Source organism: Petromyzon marinus, chromosome 25 (genome assembly GCF_048934315.1).
Source record: "Petromyzon marinus isolate PM22_M1 ecotype Great Lakes invasive population chromosome 25, UKy_Petmar_22M1.pri1.0, whole genome shotgun sequence".
Taxonomy (NCBI): Eukaryota; Metazoa; Chordata; class Hyperoartia; order Petromyzontiformes; family Petromyzontidae; genus Petromyzon; species Petromyzon marinus.
In genome coordinates, this window is record NC_133691.1 from 5121231 (window position 1) to 5145603 (window position 24373).

At 47.3% G+C, this 24373-nt stretch overlaps 1 protein-coding gene across 1 annotated transcript in view; it reads left to right on the forward strand.

The window, feature by feature from the left end:
- Window positions 1–24373, forward strand: part of ITFG1 (integrin alpha FG-GAP repeat containing 1) — a 188230-nt gene that overhangs the window by 123262 nt on the left and 40595 nt on the right. Inside the window, exons 13-14 of the mRNA XM_032960639.2 lie at window positions 6613–6656; window positions 9468–9546. Coding sequence (XP_032816530.1) covers window positions 6613–6656; window positions 9468–9546 — 123 coding nt within the window. The remainder of the gene's footprint in view (window positions 1–6612; window positions 6657–9467; window positions 9547–24373) is intronic.

Consider the following 24373-nt stretch of genomic DNA (forward strand, 5'->3'; position numbering starts at 1 on the left):
TTGGTCATAAACTGTATGGCTGTATCTACATTTATCATACAAGTTGAACCATACGTGATTCTTACTGGGTGAAATAAATCTACTGGTGTTTTGGTGAACGGTGATGTCCTCGGAATGCATCGATAGCCAATTAAAAAAAAGCGAAGCAAAATATCGAATATTGAGTGAGGAATTTAGAAATAAAATCATTGCCCCTGGAATGTTCTTGTGTCAGTCAGAAGTCCATCGGCAACCGTACCGTCACATTTACTAGCACATGCGACAAATAATACCATGCTATATTATGCAACCTCTACAAAAAAATTTTAATAGTTTCTGTGAAACGTGAAATTATATTTTTTCCAAGCTTCATACTGCATCGTGAAAATGTGTTATTTATTTTACATTCGAGGAAGATGTGGAGCATAGCATGTTCACGTGACAAACCTTACTAATTGACTGTGTTGGATGTTGGCGGGTTTAACGGCACATTTATATTTACGCGATCTAACACAAGAAAAAAACCTCTGTCATGGATAATATTGGTCGCAAAAGCCTACTGCGTGTTAAAATGTACATTTCAATATGTGGTGGCACTTAAATCGGTGAGAATGATAAACTATGGGTTTAACAAAAATAACGCGATAATTATGCCCCACTGTGGGGGTCGTAATCAGATTATACCAAGAATATTGACCGCAAAACCTGAATACCTTGTGTGACTTTTGATGTAAAGAAATCAATTATACTCAAACGGAGCAGAGCGTTATAAACACTCATGCCGTAAATCCATTGCCGCTGTTGGCAATTATTGTTATCGTTGGATGAGACCCCTCTTCCTTTGCTAATACGTTTAATCGGGTATATAACAGAATGATGCCGCCATTGTGAAATGGTTAGCACAATGGACTTGCACTCCAGAGGTCACTGGGTCAGTTTTACTAAACCCTCATCCTTCACCTCTGTACACCCAGCAGTACAAATGGGTTACACCGCGGTCAGGTGATCGGCAGGTGACGTGCCGTGGAGTAAAGTGTGATTACTGCCACCTCTTCCAGGGTGACTTCACCATTACAGTATACAAGAGTGGGCCAAATACCGTCCAGAGAGGCTCCCTAGATGCCCTTCCTAGTGGAGGCCCTTTTTTGGCCACCAGTGGCATGGGCAAGCAAATGGCAGCGCTGCGCATTTACGTTCGTCACTCCTTCCGTTGTACCGCCGTGTTTTTCGTTAGGTCGGCTGTTTGGTATTTTACGCACCGGGTAACCTTTTTGTCAAAAGACCAAAGTAAAAAGTGTCCTTGTCCATAAAGTGTCGAGAATAAATGGCAGAAATGTGGCATTTCAGCACCCTTGGGATAACTTTTGTGGCAGTTGACTTGATGTGCAGTATCCTCGTTTCACGATGGGCTCCCAAGTTACAACCGCAATGTAGTAATTGTCCATTGCTATTCAACAACATTGTTATAGCATCATTATTAACACCACGGGACCAAATGAAGTGACATTTGCAAATTGCAACCTTCATGTGGAGGTTACAAAAGGATTAAATTACTGTTAAGGAAAACTCGCAGAATATGCCACAATGCAAAATGTCAAATTCTTATTCCAACAAGAAGAGTTGTCCAAAGGTCAATCTTCACATGGATATTTTATTCAGGACTCATTTCTTGATGAGCTTCAAATTATTGGCATGTTTACAGCATCACTTCATGTAATTACCTTTGCTATTCAACGAGATTATAATGAAAGTCTTGTCATCTGCAGCGTAAAAAAAAAAATCATGTTCACAAATGGAAAACTTAACATAATCCTGCCAAAGCCTATTTACCCAAACAGTCATACTTAAGTCTTATTCTTTTCTGTCTCTCAATGTAAATTCAAGCCTGAATCTGTCCATTCTGCTTTGCTCACTTTTGAACTTCACTCCATCCTCGGCGTCATCGTCCATGTTTCTGACCTGTTAAGTAACGAGTTCTAATTCGCCATCAGATTGAACTGCACGGTTAAAATGTTGGCAACATATTCCTCATATGCATGCATTTTATTTTTGTTACTGGGAATTTTGGGGAACCTTCAACAGCACAGTGTTAGTAATATCACTACTGTTATCCCTGTTGACCCAAGACAGCATCCCTGAGTCTCATGACTATTCTTCAACGACAGCCCTGCCCAGTTTAAACAGAAGCATTTACAACGAGCACAGCCACGATGTTGGCAAGACACCTGGGACTCTCAAATCTCAAAATAATGTGCGTCATGTGGACGTGGTCTTACTGACATAGCTCAAACTGCTGTTTAATCACGCATATATATTTAATAACTGATGATACCTTTGCGAATAGGTTTTCCCCTTTTTTTCTGGCAACAAAACAGGTGTTAAGATGTTGAAACAGCAAACTGAAACCTTTTGACACGAGGCTCAAAAGAAAGCTGTCTCTGGTGTGGACCAATCAGTTTCAAAGACAATGCATATATTATCAGAGTATGTTTTTTTTGTTTGCATTCTGACCACAAGTATTGTGGTTAATGCAGACATGATTCCTTGTTAAAGGTTTCAGTTTGGTGTTTTAACATCTTAACACCTGTTTTGTTGCCAGAAAAAAGGGGAAAACCTATTCTCATATTTTGGTACTGGCAAAGGAGGTCCCATGATGATGATACCTTTGTTGGAAAATGGCCATGGTGTAACAGTTCGCACCCTGGACTTGCAATCAAGAGTTTCACCGGTTCGATCTCCCGGCGCCGAATTTGAAATCAAGGAGGAAATTTCTTAAATCACCCCACCTCTGTCTACCCAGCGGTGTCGCCGGGTCGCGTGTGGTGGGGTGAAGTGTGGTTACTCGCACATCTCGAGAGCGCCTCTCTGGAACTCCGTCTCGTGAAGGCCGTTCTACTAGCAGTGGCGTGATCGGGCTATTGCAGTGCTCCACCTTTTAACCTTTGCGCCTTTATGGAACGCCCCGTTTATGCTTCTCCACTTCCCTGAATTTTCCAGTGTCTAAGGTGGCCTGCAGCTCTGAGTTCGGCTGTCCGATCAAATGAGAATATTCCGGCACTCTTTTCGCACCTCTGAGTGACTGCTCCCAGTCTTCCCCGCCCATTTTCCTCTGCCCTCACCTTAAATCCACCCCCGCGCTCCTTGTGATCTTGCATCAGAAGTTTCCGCGTTTTTTTTAATATATATAGAACAACATTTAAACAATGCTCTCTATTCTCCAAACAACATTACAAGAATGAGTGCAACTATTAAGGAGGCGCTGAGCATGGCCAATGAATAATTTATCAAACCTAGTGCCAAGGAGTTGCGTACGTTTTTAATTACTTAGACTCTAGCGGGAGAGGAACAGAGAGAATATGAAATTAAAAGGCTTTAATGGTTTGATCACTCTTTGTATGGCTTTCATTGGAAAGATCTGATTCAAAAAACCGTATTGTGAATTTTATATCTGGCCATCTTGTTAGATGGTTATTTTTTTCGAGTGACATTTTCAGGGTTTTTTGGTCTCTCTGTGTGTGTGTTGCGGTTTGAGTAAGGAGTAAGGCACGGGCTGAGTTGTGAGTGAGTTTGGACACGTGTTTAATGGGGACATTACATTGAACAAGACTGATTTTTTTAACTTTACAACCATCTCGAATACTGAGGCACGTATTTTGTTGCAGGATTATGGTGAATTCGTGAATTTGATTGTCAGAGCGATCTTTTAATTCCAAAAAAATTCAGAAGTTTTTTAAAAATAAAATCGTGTAAAAAAATAATTCGTTGAGGATAATAATGCTAGCTGTTCAAATGCACCGTTGCTTGTGCATGCTTGTGAATGTACACACACGTGTGTGTGTGTGTGCAAATTAAATCTGTCACGATTAAATTAGCTCAAGTGTAGGATAACACTTTGATCCGCAGACACTTGTTGGCTTGCCTTGTTTTACAAAGTAAGCGAAAATGCTCCGAGATTATGAATTATGCTGCTTTGCTGCAGAAAGAAAATGCCTCTGTCAAAAAAATGATTCCTATCAAAAGGCCAACATCAAGACTGAATAAAAATGGCACAAAGGATTTTTTTTCCTTTCAGAATTTTTTTTGTCGCTTTTCAGTTTTTAGCTTTTTTAAAACCATTTTCAACATTCGCAAGAATCGATAAGAGACGAGGCAGAGTGGAATATTTCCGACGTGTTATCCCTGCGTCGCTTCTCTCGCCGCCGCAGTCGGCCAACGTGCACTCGGGTCGCCGCAGGACTGCTGATTCACGTGCCTGCCCGCCTCGATGTCACCCACGCTCCTCTCTCACCGCCACCTGAACATCACCTTGTGCTGCACCTGGAAGGCACTTAGAGGTCACGAGAGGAATAATTAGCTCTCCGACGCATTTTTATGTTGTACCGTGTGAAGCTGACATTCCTCAGAGGCTGTACGGCACAACCGCAATTATCTCCCCTACACAGCAGGGGAAATATTTGTACAAAACCAGGGTTGTTTTGTGCTGATATTTTACAGTGTTCACGTTCTGTGGTGACGAGCCCAATAGCTAAAATGTAGTGCTTTTTCCATGAGCATTGGGCTACTGAATAGCTTTTGTTTAATGAAAAACAAAGGCTCTAAACAAAGGCCCTTAGAGTCCTGACTGCCGAGGAGACCTGGAAGGTCAGAGCTAGTTTAGCATTGTCCTATTGAGGTGAATGTTGCTACTGCTGTAAAGTATATGTCCAGAATGGCTTTAGACCAAAGGATTTTAAAAATATATATATTATTTTTTTGTCCTGGAGAGATAAACCACCTCCTATCTGTTCATCATTCATTCACTAAAATATATTGACAGATTATTGTTTTCAATCATTGCAGCCTCGATTATAAGAGTTGCGCATTTATAAATGTATCTACTTGCATTGTAGCAACTTGGACTCTTGACAAAGCCATGGAATAAACACTGACCAGTAAGCAAAGATGCGTGGAGAGGTGCATGCTGGCAATTAAATTGAGAGACGCAAAAGAGGAACACGCGGATTAAAATGCAAAAGCGAAATCGGGGGACATCATGTGGGCTGTTGAGCAAAATCAAGCGGGCTTGTGTGGGTAGACCTCAAGAAAGGATGATGGCAACGAGGTGGGCTTGTGACATCACGGGACCACGAGGGACCGGTGGTGACTTGGGAGAGGCTTTCACCCAGCGGACAATTCGTCATGGTCGACGGCGGTGGTGGTGGTGGTGGTGATGGTCATCGTGATCCTTCACCAAAGCTCTTCGTGACAAACTCCTGAAGGCCTTGTTTCATTTAAGACCCGGTCCAACCTTTCTTAGAACGTGATTATACGTGTCATAAATTTTTGGTGGCCTGTGGTGTCACCTTAAAGTAATCTTGATCCAAGATTGGTCACTCGGGGAGTGTCATTACTGTCACACCCGAGCGGGTTCGTCTGGATAGCGCCGGTCTATTATAGAGCTATGATTTTTTTTATCGTATATGCTTATATATATTATACCTCTTTGGGTTCCTGATGAACGGTGTTGAAGGGGTGGGGGTGAGCAGTCGTCGTCGGCAGTCCAGAAACATCCTTTGTTGTGCTCTCCTTCTTTGCTTTCACATTCACGCTTTCACACCTTCACCAAGCCGCACGACTGACCAGCGTGGTCAAGCATGGTCAAGGTCAAACCACCCTCCCCGTGACCTGCGCACAGGCATGGGGAGACCCTCATCCAGCAGTGGATTGACCACAGGGCAAAGCTTTCTAGAGTGTACAACTGTCATTGCATATTCCTGCGGAACTAAAAATAACTCGGACGCCAATAACCAATGTAAAATTGTTGATTTATTGGTATTACCAATCGCCAGGCTCAGACTGACAAACTCTGTGTGCTTAACAGACCCCCTGGCGTTGCATGCGGAGTAGATTATTGTGTTATTTTACGCTGTGCTTTTGAGAAGGTTCCAGCTAACCTGACCGTGTGCCAAGGCACACGGTCAGGTTAGATTTGTATCGTAGAAAGGCGAGCTTTTGGATCTGTAGAAGGGGAGGAGCGGGTGTTACGCAATGCTTCGCACTGTCGCCTGAACGTGGTCAGCTTATCCCAGAACAGTAGGGCATCGTTAGGTCAAGGGACGCAAAGGGCGCGTCCATTTGTTCGCTTGCTTTTGCCGCCGCTCCGCCGTCTGTGAATTTCTCTGTTCGTGATGCTCGCCAAGCTGCATTGGCTCACGGCGGCTTTTGGCTAACCATCGAACAAAAGACTTGTCACCGCGTCGCGCGCTTTCAGATGCGCTTCTGCGGCCGTCTGGAACGCTCTTCCTTCCGACATTAGGAAGCCGCCGAAGCTATGCAACTTTTAAATGTAGATTGAAAGCTATTTTATTGAGAACTGCTTTTAGTGTTTAGTTTATTGTCCTTCCCCCGCACGGATAGCACGAGTGGCTACATACGGCATGGAAGCAGTTCAACGTGCGTACAAACTTAAACGCTCTCGCAAGTCTTGCTTGAAAAACGTAGGGTATTATCTCTATGAGATGTCATTTTGGTGAAGGCTCGGAATTAAAAAAAAATCTAATTGCTGCTGCTATTAGCAATGCCATGTGTAAAGCCACTTTCACTACATTTGACTTTTTAATGCCCTAATCATCATCTTTTCATTTTCCTTTCCAGTGCTCAGCGGGCTGTGCTTTTCTTCCTGCCCAACGCACACCCAGGTGAGTGTGGTGGCGCTTTTTGTGCCTGCTGGTTGTGTGGTCGCTCATGCAATGGGGTTTCGAGAGCACTGCATGATGGGTGCAGTGGAGCACGATTGCGCTCCGCTCCGAGAACAGAATTCTTAAAGCCCCCTGGCTTTGGAGAGGGAAATAAGGAAAGAACAAAAGGTCCCTGCCGTGAACAATCACGGGATAGGAGAGCCGTATATATTGCAAACAAATTTAAAAGGCGAGCTGAGAAAAGCGCTCTTCCTACAAACTAAAACAAAGATCCCCGTATAGCTGTAACATACTTTTGGGGCAAGTGCTGTTAGGGAGCACCTATGAAGGCCAGCACAGTACACAAGGGGGTGGGTGTCCACCACGATGCACGGCCGCATTTGTTTCCCGAGTAGCGATGTTTCCACGCCGCACCAGGTACTCATTTAAGGCTGAGTCGACCTAGGGGATTCCCAGGACCGGTTCAGATAATGCCAGTGGTGTTGGCCGTGAGCAGGAATCGAACTCGGGTCGCCAGGTTCGTAGCACAGCACCTCGCTAACCGCTACACCACTGCACTACCGCTCTTCCTCCATGCAAACGCGCGCACACACACACACACACAAACACGTGTGTGTGTGTTATAGTGGGATACGTGTAATCCCTAAATAATGGATCGGCTCTCTCGCTCACTCGCATAAGAACGCCGGCCGGGAGCCGCGAGCTAAAACCTGGGAGCGAGTGGGGGGGGGGGGGGGGGGGGGGGGGTGGCACACCGCCGTCTTGCGTCGGCGTGAGCGCGCGCACGCCACCGCCATGTGAGCCCGCGCGCGTAATCGGATCGCCTCGCTGCCACTGGCCGCTCGATAAGTGGCGGCGATCTTGCGCGGTGCCGCGCCGATCGGCGGTGGCTCTCGAGCGAGCCCCGTGCCGCCGCTCATTCTGCTTTTCTGGGCCCAGCTCTTTTGTTGCCTTGGGTTTGAATGGCTTGAGACAGGAGGCGCACCTGTTGCCGCCAATTGCACACCAGGTGAGGATTAGAAGAAATAACGCGTTGCGTGAATGTGGCAAGGCTTTTGAACATGGAAGGAAAGACCAAAGGCAAGGCAGAGAAGTCGCGGTTCAGAGTCCTTTCCGCTTCAGCCAATCGTGGGGTGGCATTCATCACCTGATTGCGTGCCCAGTGTTCGAAATTCCACATTTCTCTGGTTGGGTCGAGGCTCTCCAGAGCACAGCCAATTTACGGCTTGCCCACGAAGTGGTACTCATTTTATGGGCCCCGGGGGGATGATGGGATAAGTCACCCTCCGACTGGGATTTGATTACGAGTCATGCACTCTACCGCTGCACCATCCAGCTGGATTCCGTTCAGCGATATTGGTTATTTGCTCATTACCAGTGATGTTAAATACCTTAGGATTTTGCAGCCAATATAATTGATCGATGAATTTGTGTTGGGCCACGTAGTTAAATTTGAATTAAATGATTTGTAATGGTTAAAATCTCGCTTAAATCTGACTGGTTATTCAGACTTCCTGGTCTTTTATTTCTGACTTCCTGGATCTTGTCCTGATGACGCTTGACACCGACGTATATTGTGAAACGCTGTTTTCCAACTGCTGAATTGAGTTTTGGCCGTGTCGGGTGACTGTGAATGGTTCTAACAACGGGTTCTTCCAACAAATTCGAACAAATTTCACCCTCGTGAGGTAATCGGCCGATTGGAAAAATAATGGCTCGGTAAATGGGCAACAAACGGACGGTCATAAGAATTCAAACCGTGGATTTTTTTCCCTTCGTCCTTAATTTCGAGGTTGCTGTTTCGGGGAATGAAGGACCTGAGTGTTGGCTTTTACAGTGGCGGAAATAGTGAGGTGGGCCCACCCCCAGTGGGGATTAATGGCCGCACGGAGTGCACCACCTGTGCGGCATTAGCCCCTCGCAGCGATCGCTTCCACCCGCGGTGATGTCACCCGCGGCTAGCTTCACCACAAGCCGCGGCTGCCACCTGGGCAGACAGGTGGCAGCCTTCACACGTGAAGGTGTGCGTGGACCCTCCGCACACTTTTATGCGCCCCCCATCACAGTGTTGCCTGTTAGCCATTACGTACGTATTTTACCGTGTGTGTGTGTGTGTGTGCGCTGGAGTGGTGGTGCAGTGTACTGTGAATCAGAAACCGCTCTACGAATAAGAGATGTCAATCAGATACTCGGCCACAGCTTACATCAGTGGCGAGTAATTATTAAACTGCTGCTGGCACCCTCCCCCCCACTCCCCCAGCCTCCACCACTGTCCACTTTCACCATCGTGGTGAAGTATGGTCAAACATCCCCCGTGACAGACAGAGCATGGCGAGGCCTTAATCCAGAAGCGGATTTACAAAGGACTCTGGGATTACTGGTCTCATATGGTAGCTGTACTCAATACTTGGTATTTGAAAGTCACCACCGTCATTGACGCTTATGTTCAACAACTTGTTCAGTGGGTAAAAATGGCGCTTAAAAATACCCCAAAACATTACGTCGGTAAAGCATTAAGTCCTGGAAGCCTACCCCTTGAGGTGTTTGTATTATAATGCAAATCCCGTAAAGTACGTGCGTCCGTGCGTCCGTGCGTGTGCGCGCGCATGTGCATACATATGCATCCTTATTCATGTGCTTTGCCTGCTCGGGAAAGCTGACATCGGTGACCTTGGCTGCGGCGCGGCTGCAATGAGCCCGAAGGTGCCAATGAGATGAGACCTCTCTAACCCCCATTCTCTTGCCCCTCCCCTTGCCGTCCCCCCAACACCCCCTACGCTGCGCGTCCCCGTCTCCTGCCCCTGTCGCCAGCCGTTCGGCGTGAATCAACCGGGTCCCTACGTGCAGTACACATCCGTGGACGCCAACGGCTATCAGAAAAATGCCTCTGGTGAGTGGAGCACGGCCCCCTCGCACGCACGCGCACCGCGTCGCCCGAAGCAGCCACGGTCAGGTACACGGCGCGTTGTGCGGTGCAGCCGCAGCTGATGGATGCAGCGCCGTTGTCCATCGGAGGCGCGTTTGAGATGTTGGCCGTGCGTTGTGCGCCGCTGCTGCACAGTTCTGCGAAAGTCGTGCGTTGTGCATTGCGGCGACAGTTATGTACGCGTTGTACCTGCCGCTACAGCCGCGGCTAACAAAAGCAGCACGGTGCACCATTACGGCCACGGCTGGCGTACAGCGCACCTCTCCATTGTGGCCACAGTCACGTACACAGCAGGCTGTGCAATTGCAATTCATCTCTTGAAAACAAAGCGGCCTTTTTTTATAGTCACAGTGACACCGTATTCATAAACTGAAAACACAATGGGGTGCCCTTCCCTGGTTTACAGTCTGCTCATGAAAGGATCACTTTGGCTGCCATATGCCAATAAGATGAACCATAGCTTCCCCTGAGCAAAGGACGCCTTTAAAATGCCAAAGGCTTCTGAATCAAGCAGGTGGACCATTAACATATGCCAATATGTCTCGTGTGCTGCTGCTGCTTTATGACTTTTGCTTGAGATTCTAGTATAATAGCGGCGTGCTTTGTTTTGCATATTCCAATAACAGCAAGTCATCTCCAACTAAGCAGCCAGTCTAAGAGCATGGATCTGAATAACAAAAATAAAAGCTTCCAAAAGTATTACTTCTAGATGAATGCCTGGAAGTTTTGTGCCAAGTCAAGGCTGAAATTTGTCCACAAGTGCAATCGCAACACGATCGTGCTGTCAATGGTGAAAATGTCCAAACAGGAAATCTGGTTGCGGTCTTGGTATTCTAATCGTTTGAGTGCGGTATACAAACTCGGGACCAGCCTTGCAGGTGCCCCAGAGGCGGATCTCATCAAAGCCAACCCGCGCGCACACAAGCACCAACAAATATAATACGAATTAACGGTGGCGAATGAATGAAAGAAATGAGCTCAAAGCTGCATGGGGCAATGCGGCTTGGAATAGGCGAAGTTGTGAATGCCTGCGTGCGGGGCCAGCGTCACTGGGGGGGGCACATTGTGAGGGGGGGGGGGTGGGCGGAATTGATTGAAGCCAAGCGGATTGTGTAAATTGCGCGGAGATGGAGGGATTTCCGTGTTACCCCCCACACGTCTTGCCTGCCCTCCATGCCTCCATAGGTGCCGTACATTTCTCAGTCTTGTTAGCTGTGTTACGCCTGCACAGCTGCCTGTAGTTTTGCCACATGCAATTGGTGTGGTGCCGTGGTGGTGAGATGTTAACTACCTCGCCTGGTATAGAGGTGGTCGTGGGTGCGATTGCGACCTGACGATACCTGTATATTTGGAGTTTGCGTGTTCTCTCTACCCGCGGTCTTGTGGATTTCTTTTCCGGGCCCTCCGGTTTTTCCCTCCACATTTAGAATCTCAACGTGCTTTCGGAGTATTTTGGCCTGCTGTAAATTTCCACGCGATAAGCCACTGCGTTGCGTTATCGTTTGTGGCCAGGTCGCTTCTGAAAAAAGAGCTATATAGCTCAGTGTGGCCTTACCTGATAAAAAAAAAAAGTTAAGTAATGTATAGTTTGGTGTCAGTGAGTCTTGCTTCTGAGTCTGCCCACCTACCCTGCCCATGGGGCTCCCCGGCAGAGCTCGCAGGCAACGGCACCTGAAAGGGTGTAAATGCATTGCCGCAGCTTATCTCGGCGGCAACCGCTGCATCCGCCACCCAGGGGGGGAGAGGATGGGGTTGGTTTATTTATTTCCCGACCATAATTCATGCAGAGCAGACGCAAGACCAAAGGGGGCTGTGGGTTTTCTGGTTTTTGTTTTTTTTGGCTGCAACACCACCTTGGAGAAAGAAAAAAAAAACAGCTCCAAATCTCACTTGAGCAGTTTAGGCCCGTTGAGGCAAAGTGCTGCTCGTGAACACGCGTCAAGTCCGGCGTGCTCACGCAAGGGATTTGGTTGCTGGTGTGGTCAACGCTGCACTTTGCTCTATCGAATTTTCCCGTGCTCAACATTGAACACATTGCCCCGGGTATTCATTTGTGGCTAAGTTGACCGAGGGATGTTCAAGCCAGGTACAGATTACATTCGCTCCCCGGACTTGTAGATCATAGATGGGAATTGAACCCAGGTTTGCAGAAACCAAAGTACAGAGCCGTTACTATTATGCAACCGCTCCATTTACAAATGCACACACACACACTTATCACTACCAAACATAAAAGAGTATTAGTTCGGGAAGAGCTTTGCTCATTAAAAATGAATATTCTCCACTCATAAGTCAGGACTTAATCGCTGAAATGAAAGGAGACGTGTGTATTTTGCGTAGTGTCTCTTGCCTCGGGCATAGTCAGGTGCACTCGCTTGCTTGCTTGCTCACTGGCTGGCTCACGGCAATGGCTAAACGCTCGCCCATCCAACATTTTAACGCAGGGTGCACGCACACCACAAATTGGAGCAGCGCGCCCAAGTCGTCTGCAGTTTTCACGGGCGTGTCTCATAGGAACGGCTTTTTTTTTTTACAAGGGCCCATTACAATGCACGAGCGATAGAGGAAAGGGTACAATAATTCCACAGACGACAAGCCCCAGGCCTGGTGCCCACGGCGTAAGGGGAGGAAGAGCGATTGGGCTCCCTGCCCCTGCCCCCCCTACTCACGTAGAGTTAACGATCGGGACACAGGAACGACTCTCATAATGCCACGGAGAAGTTTCCCCATTGAGCCGCCTCGTTCAGCAATCGAACGACAAAAGCGAAGGCACATTGACATGACACGCATTCCCGACCGCATGCCTCATGGACAAACGTCATCACCGTTGGCTGTTTTCGCGGTGTGATCACTGTATTAATAATGCAGCTGCTGCGTTGTTGGTTAACGTATTGTCTCGGCCTGTGCGAAATTACTACACTACAGAGGGCCTCCATAAACTCAAGGGCACTAACCCTGTTCCTCCTTAGTAGCCAGATGGGCTGGACGATGCCGGGGTACCTCCTTTTCCTGCGACCGCAATCGGCCCGCTGGGTGGAAAGAGGCAACGGCGAGTGGAGAAGCGTGCCAGTAATTTTCAGCATTATTTATTTTCGTTCGTCAAAATTATTAGCCGTGATCTATCCACGGCTGGATAAAGTGCCTCCCCCTACCATCGCCATTCCTAATGGTCCGGTGATGCGACAGTCAGTGTCACTCCTGCACGTGAGTTGATCCCATTTCTCCATCTGGATGGTGGTCATCCTCTCCAGTGCGTTCTCACATTCGGCTGACATTGCATCAAATATTCCGTACTTCGGCCGTCCTTCTATCAAGGGTCCTGTCCGCGCCCGCCCACTTTCGAAGGGTCAATACGATGATTCCAATTTGCGTTTGTTCCCGATACAGGTTTCCCTCGTTTTGTGCGGTTAGATGCGTTCCAGTAAATGGCACGCAAAGTGCAATCCGGTGGCATGGGCCGCACAGTCACCCATCCCACAATGCACTGCACGAGACAGCTGCCTGACGAGCGCGGGCATACAGGGCACACGATGTGGCCCCACGTCCGACCGCATAGCCCGTATATGAGTGAATTCAAGAACGCATTTCGCAAAGAAATAGGTTAGTCGCAATATCACACAAACCGACCCTGCATGGAGCGAGGGAAACTAACACATGAGTTACTATATGCTTAGCTCTTTTGGTAAAGTCACGTTGAAGGGAAACAATACATTTTTATTGTTTTATATATATTTTATTATTTTATTGTTTCCCTTCAACGTGACTTTACCGAAAGAGCTAAGAATATGAATTACTGCAGTCACGAAAGCTTTAAATCAAACATGAGTTACTGTTAATGTCTCTAAGTCGATATATAGGCATCCGACAATGCTTCTCTTTGCACTATTCAGTTTTTGTTAAATTTCTCGAAATGTTTTATTGCTTATGATGTATATAATAATAACATTGTCAGTTACCTCTTCACTGCAGTTTTGCCGCAGGTGACCTTTGGAAGAGATATGTTTATCTCAATAGGCTCTATTACGGTTATAAATAAATGTAATTGATAGATAATTATTAGTACATGTGCAGCGCCTGTGCCTATCCACTGCTGGATGAGGGCCACCCTACGCCGTGTGGGTTGTGGGAGCTATTTGGCTAAACTTGACCTTACCAGATCAATTTGATTGATCTCACCCAAAAAAACACCATTGAGGAAGTCAAGGGGGGAGAACCAGGTTCAACTACCCTTGCTTATGACTCTCAAGAGCCCCTTAATGTGGAGTGTGGCCATGAGAGGTGGCGGTGGGATCAGATGGGATTTGAGGGAGCCTGGGTCCAGGGACACAGCTTTGGACAGAGAACCGAAGATTGAATCGGCACGAGCACCTCGCCACGGTGCGTACTGGGGGACGTTGAAGCCCGCGTGTGTTGGCAGAACGGACGCTCCATTGCCGCCATAGTCCCAGCGGCAGGGGGTCGCAGAGGTTCCGAGGGTTCGACCCCCCCCCCCCCCCCGGCAGCAGCAGGGCCGCCCCGGTTAACGCCCCGCGTGCACTGAGCCGCAGAATACGCGCGTCGAAGAACCCGTGACGGCGGCCGTGAAGAGCGGCCAATTGCATGCCCGGGTCCAAATTGGTCCAAATTTGCCAAATAATTCAAAAGTTACCTGCAAATTGCTCAATTGGGAATACGCATAGCAACGTCACCCCCCCCTCCCCTCCCTCACTGCGGAACCACAGTAGCCATGCGGCCATTAAGAAGGGCGCAAATACCAAACGTACCGAATAATTAATTATTATAATGGTTGTATCCGCACACTCGCCACCTATTTTAAGCATTCCAAGAAGCTTTCGTGACTGCAGGAGGAATGCATACTCTCTGGTTCTTTCGGTGAAGTCACGTAGATAGGAAAATAAATAATAGATCACGAAGTTTTGATCGCAATAACAAGCAGTCGTCTTCAGGTGAGAGAGACAAACAAGCCGCTGTGACAGGGCATTATATAGATCCGACAGGGGGAGGGAGTTTACCGAAAGAACCAAAGAGTACGAATTCCTGCAGTCACGAAAGCTTTGAATCAGGATTGAACCGCCTCTACGGGGAGGATTTCCACACAACTCAGACTTGACTTCAACGGAGAAAGATGGATGCAAATTTTAGCAATCTTTGGAAGGACGTTGATCAACCAGGTACAGTGTTAACTGTTGTGTTGGCCGACTCTCTGAGTTGCATTACATTTCTAAGTTTGCTAAGTCTGATCTTTTTTATTTATTCTTCTCTCTCTCACCCCGTTCCGTCTTTGAATTTCACCCCCACCCAATGGCCCGTTACGGCAGCCCCTCCCCCCCGCTCTCCCCCTGTCAGATCTATATGATGCCCCGTCACAGCAGCTCGTTTCTCTCTCTCACCTGAAGACGACTGCTTGTTGTTGCGATCGAAACGTCGTGATCTATTATTATTTTTTATCCACGTGACTTTACCGAAAGAACCAAAGAGTATGCATTCCAACACAAATGTATCATATGGGCCCGAGGTTGGGATTGAAACCAGTGAACCCTAGCCCAAGAAACGAGCACGATGGCCAACCACCGTACGACCCGCTATCATCGTGCCATTTGCCTTTTATAATTACTAATAATTTTTCATTATCACGTTCTGTGTACTCACATGTATAATCATTTTCCAGCTCATTGGTCTATTAGATTAGCATGCTGTTGCTCTCATTTGCTGACTCTTATTCATATTTCAAAGGTCACAGGGATTTGCTTCCATCGCCAAGGCTATGGGGGTCCCTTTTGCCAGTATCAAGTTGCCTATTCTTATTCCATAATCTTGATACCTGCAATAAAGGGCTCCCGTAATCATAACTGTTCGACCCGAGCTATTAATGCGTCGAATATTTGCATTGTCTTTGTCCTGTTCGACTTTTGGCATTCTTCACTGTCTCTGGTAGTTGGAGAATGTGAATTTTACCTACGTGACTTTACCGAAAAAACTAAACAGTATGAATGTGTACGTGATCGAAGCGTGTTTTTTTGCATGTTTTACCACAAGCATCTGTGGTTAATGCAGACTCGATGCCTTGTGATGGTTGTCAATTTGGTGTTTGTATGCATGTTGAACTTCTTTCGCGTCGTACGTAGCCAACCGTGCGAATCGGAGGTACGGTGGAAGGACAACAAACTAAACACATTCTTGGTTCTTTCGGTAAAGTCACGTAGAAGGGAAACAATAAAATATTATTTTATTATATTATTTTATTGTTTCCCCTTCTATGTGACTTTACCGAAAGAACCAAGAATATGAATCCCTGCAGTCACGAAAGCTTTAAATCAAAACTAAACACAGTTTAAAAGAAATTAGTTTTCAGTATACATTTAAAAGTGCATAGCTCCAGCGGTTTCCATTATCGGAAAGAAGAGCATTCCAGACGGCCGCGGAAGCGCATCAGAAAGCGTGCAAAAGCTATCGAAAGGAAATATCGTTTGAACATCTTAACACCTCCTGTATTCTTGCCGGAATGGGTAAAGCCTGTTCTTTTTCCACATCTCGGCTGTTGCGTAAACACCTGCTCGGACGGTCCAAGCGTACCACCCAAACTTCTCGTGAGCCCTCTGGTATGTCTTCTCTGCGGTCCTGGTAGATGATTTTGGGTTCGCAGGCAGCTCAAGGACGCAGTTGTAGAGCAGCAACGCGCGGTGGGAAATACGAGGCTCACAGTGTGATTGGGGAAAACTAGAATAAAGTTTCGGCTTGTTAAATGTAATTCCTTTTTTATTGTAACGAAAGTTATATAATTGCAAAAGGCACTTTGAGTGCTACTTATTAGGCTTTAGAGTTTTGCTCTGTTGTAAATTAACATGAATTGGTTGAAGAAATAGGAAAATTAATGTCCTTTATCATTGAAAAAGGACACAATACCAATTGGTTTCATCTGGTTCAACTTGACTTAATTTTGGGGGGTGGGGGAATGGTTTGGCACGCATGCCAACATGCAGTACTTATAATATCACTGCTGCCGTCATTACTCTGCGATCCGTTCGAGAGAAAAAAAATCATGCTCTCAATAAAGGTGGTAAAAGTTTGAGCCCTGCAAATTGCCCGCTCACGCCACTGCTGGTGGAAGGGACACCAATAGAGTGGGCACGAGAGAGCTCCTCTAGAGGGTGGGTGTATGGCCTAACCTTCCACGTCTCAGCCAGACGTTTTGACAGAGGAGTAGCCACACTTTACCCCCATCACACGCAGCACGCCGATGGACTAACTTCGGTGAACCCACTCTGTGTACATACGCAGAAGCGAAGGAATTTAAGAAACAGTGCACCGTCGTTTCGACTGCCACGCCAGGAGATCGAACCGGCGACACTCTTTTGAGTTGCAGGTCCAGCGCTGCAAACCGTTTACTGCAGCAGCAGCAGCAGCAGCATCCCCCTTCACTTCTCGGGACACTCCACTATTTTGAAGAGTGAAGAGTCAAAATCGGTGCCGCGGGTGATAATATCACGTTGTATAATGCAAAATGACTTGCTAAACTTGGCAAAATGACTTGCTAAACTTTGCAAAAAGGATGAAATTGGGCATCAAGCTAAAAGGAATGCAGCGATATAAAGAATTGGAGTCAACATTATTAGTTTATTTCCTTAAGTGAATGAAACTGGCTTTTATAGTGAGCCAGGAAAGATACGAGACGCAGCCTACACCCTCCTGATTCTGTTTCCCCGACGAGATAAAGTGAGTAAATGACATTCAATAATGAAATGAAAGAAGGAATTGTAATGTCGTTTAAACAGGCCTGGCTCCAGATGGTGATACAAAGCGGGCAGTTATCCCTGAACACTCATCCCACAGTTCTACCTTACCCCCCCCTCCCCTTAATAAATGGAACACTCCATGGTGAAATATTTATAGCTGTTATATCATTAAGGCTGTATCGTTATAGAATGTGTCATTCCTTACAGGAGTCCGTGAGCTTGGCGAGCCATCATCCTATTAACCGAGCCTGGGTTTTTTATTTCATTTACCTTGCACTCCAGAGAGACTTTGCATCATTAGGCTCTGCATCTGTAACACGTGACATGGATTCATTTGGTAAATCCCCATCGCTGTGTGTCTTGAAAATAAAAAAGAAACCCCATGGGTTCATTTTGTCCCGGGCATTTGTGCTGAGGTGTAAAAATAAACTGATCAATAACCTGGCTGAATTGAAACATGCAGCCATAGTAAACAATCCATCCAGTGAAGTTGTTTGGAAAATGTGTCTTAAAATCAATGATCAGCCAGGTATCCTAATGGCCAATCAGGGGCCAAATCTGTTAAGCCAATTTGTGAGCGGTTCATAACGACTTCGTATGATATATCGTTTTATCTAATTGGCTGTCAGAAATTGCAGGAATGAATAGAGCTATGCTCTTAGATTGTATTTGTTTGTTTTGGCCAGTCTTATTTTCTTGCTCACGCAAAGGTTCAAGTGCCCCCAAGAGAAATACCCGACACCGAAATCCTCCAAAGGACTTTGGCAGACTACACTAAAACATGTTTATTGTTTCCCTTCTACGTGACTTTACCGAAAGAACCAAGAATATGAATCCCTGCAGTCACGAAAGCTTTAAATCAAAATTTTACCGCCTCTACGGGGAGGGTTTCCACATAACTTTGAGATCCTTCAACAAACTCCGGGATAAGAAGGCTCAGCTGATCGAGTCTCTCACCTTTCTGAAGAGATGCCGCGACTCTGGGGTAATACCAATCGCATTTACACTGACCTCTGCTGCTGTAACTTCTAATGCAAAACGAATTCTCCGTGGTTCTTACATTAAAAAAAGAAAACGCCACTTTTTTCTAATTTTCTTGCTGTGGTTTTCACACCTGATGATGATTGCTTGTGTTGCAGTCGAAACATCGTGAGAATTGTATCGTTTTATATTTTTATTATTTTATTGTTTTCCTTATACGTGACTTTACCGAAAGAACCAAGAATATGTTTTCAAGCGTTTAGGTCCTCAAATTTCTGCCCAGGGCTATTGGCTGCTCACAATGTGACTACGCAGGGCAGTCGACATCCAACGTAATATCGATCGACTCCTAAACTGGCATTGTTACCCTACCCCTTGACTCTCCCAAATTTCATTTGGACTGGATTTCATCTCTCTGCTACTGATGCCACCGCCGGCAATTGAAATAGCTGACTATAACTCAGGTTCCAGGGTAAACGTCGTATTCAGGAGAAAATATGGCCACCACATATATTTGGTGGTTCATAAAAAAAATTGTGTATAGCTTGCATGTCATTTTATTTCTCCATACTCTATGCACGTATTCACCGACCAGCTCTTACCCAACACAAACCATCAACAGCCTTTCTTGCATATGTCTCGCGCGCGGCTGAGTAGAGTGCATTGCATTTCGCTTTTTGTAAAGACATTCCGATGCAAAATCACTACGCCCACAAAGATATGTGTGCGAGCTCACTATTGGAAACACTGACGCCGCATAGGTGCATATTTAAAGGTGAGAGTCCTGGTACAATTTATTTCTCGTGACAGTCGCTCACATACTCGAGCATGCTCACACACTCGTACGCACGTATCCACCCACTCACATATGCTGCAGGATCAAAATAAATTTGAACCTAGAACACACGCCCCTGCTTGAAAGTGCAAATAATTCGGCCAGGTGCCCTTCACTAGTTGTGAGGAATTTGCGTGACCCCTTGTGCATAGCCTGCTTTATGCATGAATAACAACGGTCCGGAGTGTTTTGGTAGAAACAGTGGGTGGAGGCATGTTTATCGGACCCCAAAGTTCACCTCCAATGCCTAATCACGGAAGGGCCTCTTAACTAATTAAACTAATCATGCGCTTACTGCACGTTTAATCCATGCGTGCCTGCGTTAACCCTCACGTTGCCGCAGAAGCAAACAAATGAAAGCAAAGCAGGGCTTGCACTTGGAATGTATCTATGTTTACATCCCCGCTGTAGTCGCTGGCATCTGTGGCACCCGCTGGTTGGTCTGCACGCTCATTACACCAACGTACCGTTGTTGTTTTTTTTTTTTACTGTTACCAACAAATATCTCCACGAATGTTCGTGGACAAGGGGGACCGGAGGGCGCACCACCAATCAAACGGTTCCGGTGGACGAAGCTTTTAATACGAGGAAGCAGTCGGGACACAAGGCGGTTGCCAGCGAGAGGATCGGGGCCGGGACGGCAGCTCTCATTTTATTCTCAATGGGCGCCGTCATCCATTTACAAATAAGAGAATGGCGCAGCCCGCTGCGCGGCCAAGGCTGTTTCCTCTAAGGGACCGCTGCATCAGACACTGGCATTCAAGAAAAAGCCAGGATTAATGCGGAGGGATGGCGAATTCATAAGCAACACTTGTGCGACGCCCAAAGGCATCCATCCGCCCGCCGCTTGCGCGTTCTGCAGCGCTGTGGTGGCAGCGGCAGGAGTAACGGTGCAATGATTTACAATCCGCAGCCATTGAAATTATGTGAATTCCGGGTCATGATTTCATTCAGGAGCCGTTTTTTTTGTTTAGTTAGTTGTGCTCTATCCAAGTCGTGGCCACTTGTGGCAGCACGGGTCTCATGGACTCACCGTATACCACATATATGAATTAAAAAACCCTCCTTACATTCACATATTTGGTTCTTTGATGCACGTATAGTGAGCTTACATTTTTTTGTATTAATCCGTATATTGATGCGTCGTTTACAGATGTGTTCGGTGGGGGGTTTCAACCACAGAGCCTAAAAGTAACGCCGGTGATTCTCAAGCGGCGTGCGAAAAAGCACTTTGGATGTCAACGGGCAGTGGTTATTCAATCATGAATGCTTAAAAAGCCAACAGCATTGCTCTCGATGGAAAGTTCCGAGCGCGCGCGTTGCGTTTTTGTTTTGCTCATGACGCCACGAGATGAAACGGCGCGCGCAAGAGGATCCGTCCGGGCGCAGCGGCGGCGGCGAAACGCGGGCTGAGCGATCGCTCTTAATTACCGAGCTCACTCACGCTGCTCATGCAGGAGGGCAGCGTGAGGCCGTGCCGCTGCCGTGCCGCGTCACAGTCGGCCTTCCGCACGCGCGCACTCGGGAGGGGCGGGGGTGCCTTGAACTCCCGCCAACATCGCTAGCGTGCGTTGCACGCACGTCGTGCTCACGCGCTACCTGATGCTTCCCCAGCCAGCGCCCGACGATGTTTACTCGGGGTATCCCCATAATGGGCACGTGTGTGTACACCACCCCCCCCCCCCCCCTTACTGTCATACTCCGTATTATGTAAAAACGTAGCAGCGACTTGCTTGTCAGAGAGGCTCTATTTTGCCTTTTGGCCATTAGCTGGTGGGATCTCTCGCTGTTAATTATTTAACGGTTGTGTTGATATCCCGCTGTTACAAATAGGTCACCTGGAAGGTCTTCTTTCGCGAACGATTCATTCATTACCGGGGGAAAGTGCTCGCTCAGTGTCGGCATTCATTTTCAGGAGGGCCCTGCCGTTGGGAGTGTTTAGCCAATTAAAAATTCGAGTATATTTTTTTAACCCTCGGGTGTAAACCAGAGTGTCCGTAGAAAGCCCCCACATGGGAATGGGAAAACACGGAAACTAGCAACCTGAAATTCTCTCCGCCCACCCCCACCCTTCCTGGTTGCACTTCAATTTAAAAGTGCAGTCCACCACGGATATATTTAAACAACAACGACGAAAATCCCCCCTCTGTAATCTTTCATCTGTGCGGCTGCCTGCCTGCGTGCCTGGTCGCGGTCTGCGCCGAGAGCGATAAGCATATTGATTCACAAGCCACGTCCCCCAATACGCCGGTAGCCCACCCAGTGGGGACGGGGGGTGGGGGGGGACCTCGCACCCGACCGGAACGCGTGCGCGCGTGATATTTAACGCCATGTGATATTGCATCGTCAAATAAATCGTGCCACACCCCCCCCCCGCACCTCGTTTGGGACGCTTTTGATAGAACGCCTGCACCCAGCCGTGTTTGGTAATTTCGGGGGCCGTTCGGTGGAGTGGGTGAGGTGGGAGGGGTTTGCCTGTCTGGGGCCAAGGAAGAAGGAGCGGTCAGCTTGCCAGCCGGAAAACTCTTACCCACCCCCGCCCCCAATTGAGCGGAGGTGATAAAGTTCTGCCACTGCAAATGCCCTTGTCGCGCTGCGGAAAATCGCGTTGCTTGTGACGTGTAAAGTGCCCCCCCACCACCCCCCCACCAATTGTTATTCAGGTAAACGTGGTACGATTACCGACACTGGTGCCTACAATCGTGGCTTCGGGTGAAATAAATTGGTTGCGGGCGGGCGAAGGCCTCATTCATCCGGTCCGTCTGGCCCCGCACGCCTGCCACGAATGAAACGGCAATTGACATTTAAATATGGCAAGCGTTAATTTTTTTCTACTTGCAAATATTTGAAATGCACGTCCGCAAACCTCGCTGAACCTTAAAATATTAAAAGCGTATGTACCTTTCTGCTCTTGGTCACCTTAATGCTCATTCTTGGGGAGTGTTTTGTTTTATCGGAACAGCTGCGTTAATTACGGTGGATTTAGTCTGCGAGGGGGTTGTGTCCTCTGTGTACCGATGGTAATCGCTTATAATGAGTTATTATAATCGGTTTGCTACCGGTATTGGGGTTAATTGGCCTTTAGCCTATATTTACATTCATTAGCAGCAAGAGATGAAATCTTCTAACCCTCACCACCTTGCACGATTGAGCAAATGTCTCTGATTATTCCCAACGAGATGGAGAACTTGGCACGATTCACGAGGACAGGTGAATTCTCGTTTCAAAGGGCAAGTTTGCTTCAGTGGTCGCCCGCGTGGGCATAACACAGCCACACGAACGTTCATCTGTGCAGAGAAATTACGCATTTGTATCATTGGTCATCAGGACGCATCGGACAAATAAAAACGATATGATGCTTTGATCTTTGCCAACTACAAATGGATGTCCTATTCCCTCCCGCTGCTTGTTTTGGCCACTTGTTATTTTATTTCTTTTACATTCTGTCACTCTCTGCATTAGGCTTGTCGCGACACATCAATTCACTGATTACGTTAGTTTTCACATTTGTTTGCGTTATGCATACATTTTTGCGTGGTCAAATCTATTTGTTCATGGTTGACTCTAAACATATATTATAATCAAACTAATCAAATCACGGCCAGTGGAAGCTCCTCCTCCAGAGAGAGAGAGCTGTAGAGAGATCCCCTTGCGATGGCACTTGAACTCCTATTCCACGCTGGCAAGACATCTTGAGAGAGGTAGGAGCACACACCCACACTTTACCCCCACCGCTCACGACCTACCGATTAACTGAGTGCGCTGCACCCTTGGACACTGCTGGGTGGACGAGGAGCGAAGAGGCACTTAAGAAACTTGCACCGTTATCTGACCTCCTGCAACGTCGGGAGGTCAGACCGAACTGGCGACCGCCTGGACGGCAATTCCCACCGTGCAAACCGTTCGACTGCGTCAGATTCCCGAAGTCGGCCAAAGCGAGACGACATCGATCCGCGAGTCAAAATTCTCGACAGTTTCATCGTCCTCATAATCGTCACCACGATCTGCAGCCCCGTTAGCTGTCTACTGGACGTTTCGTCATTTGTTTCCACTTTCCTCTCTGCCTTGTGCAAATTTGCTCAAGTCGTGGCCACATCTTTCGGGCACCAATCTCTTACGTCGTCGTCAAGCATTCTCTGTGAGGTCCTTCCTCTCTTTCCGGTTCCTTCCATTTTTTCCCGAACAAGACACTTATAATTTTCCTGTTCTTGTCCATCGTACATTTTATTGGACCGTTAAATTGTTACACGTGTACAGCGCGCCCAATTAATGTACACATGCTTTATATGGCCGATTGGATATATGTTTGTATGCTTGTGTAAATAGCTGCCTTACGTTTGCCTTATTCTCATTATATTTTACCCTGTCACGCCTGCATATTGCCAAGAAACGTCTTTGCATTTTAATGCCGCGTATAATTCTAACATATATGCGTGCATTATTCAGAGGGCGAGCCAATGGCCTCATTTGAATGGCTCAGCCTCCACTTGAGTGCTTTCGACACGTGAGGCTGGTTTTGCTTCACAAGCGAAACTTTCTCCGTGTTTGTGCCACGTGCGTTATTTTTTCTTTCTCTCCCCTGCGAGTACACCACGACGACTTGTGTCGCTATTGACGGATCCAGCACCTCTCGGCAGCCAATCGCGACTTGGTGGAGAGAGGGGGTTAAACGTGATCCAAAAACGCATCGGCACCGTGTTGTTGGTTTTTTTGTGTGGTTTGCACCGCGTGGCTCTGCTGGTTGTTTTGTTTGACGCGAGCGAAAACGTCGGACATCATGCCAGACGAGTCGTGGTACGAACCTGTAAAGACAGCCGAGAGTTACGGTCCAACGACGTGCCTCGGCTCGTTGACTGCTGAGCACACCTGGCCCCCACAGGTTCAGTTAAATATACCGTCTATGCTGTATCCCAGTGTTCTTCACTAATTTTCAGAGGGGGGTGGGGGGCACTTTCGCCGATAAGGCATCGTCAGCGTACGAGGGCCGCCACACCATTTGAAACCATCGGGGGTTTGACAGCAGCACGATGATGATGGGTGAGTGGGGGGTGTTTTCATTCTGTGTGTTGTCGGGTTCGCACGTCAGGGGCCGGCCTGAAGGTCACCAGGGGCCACCAGTAGCCCGTGGGCCTTGCACTGAAGAACGCTGGGATATCCATTTAGAAACCCCAACAACAGCGATAAGCCTGGCGCATATAGTGTTTTACAGAATGATAATGATTTTGTGCGCATCTGCATACAT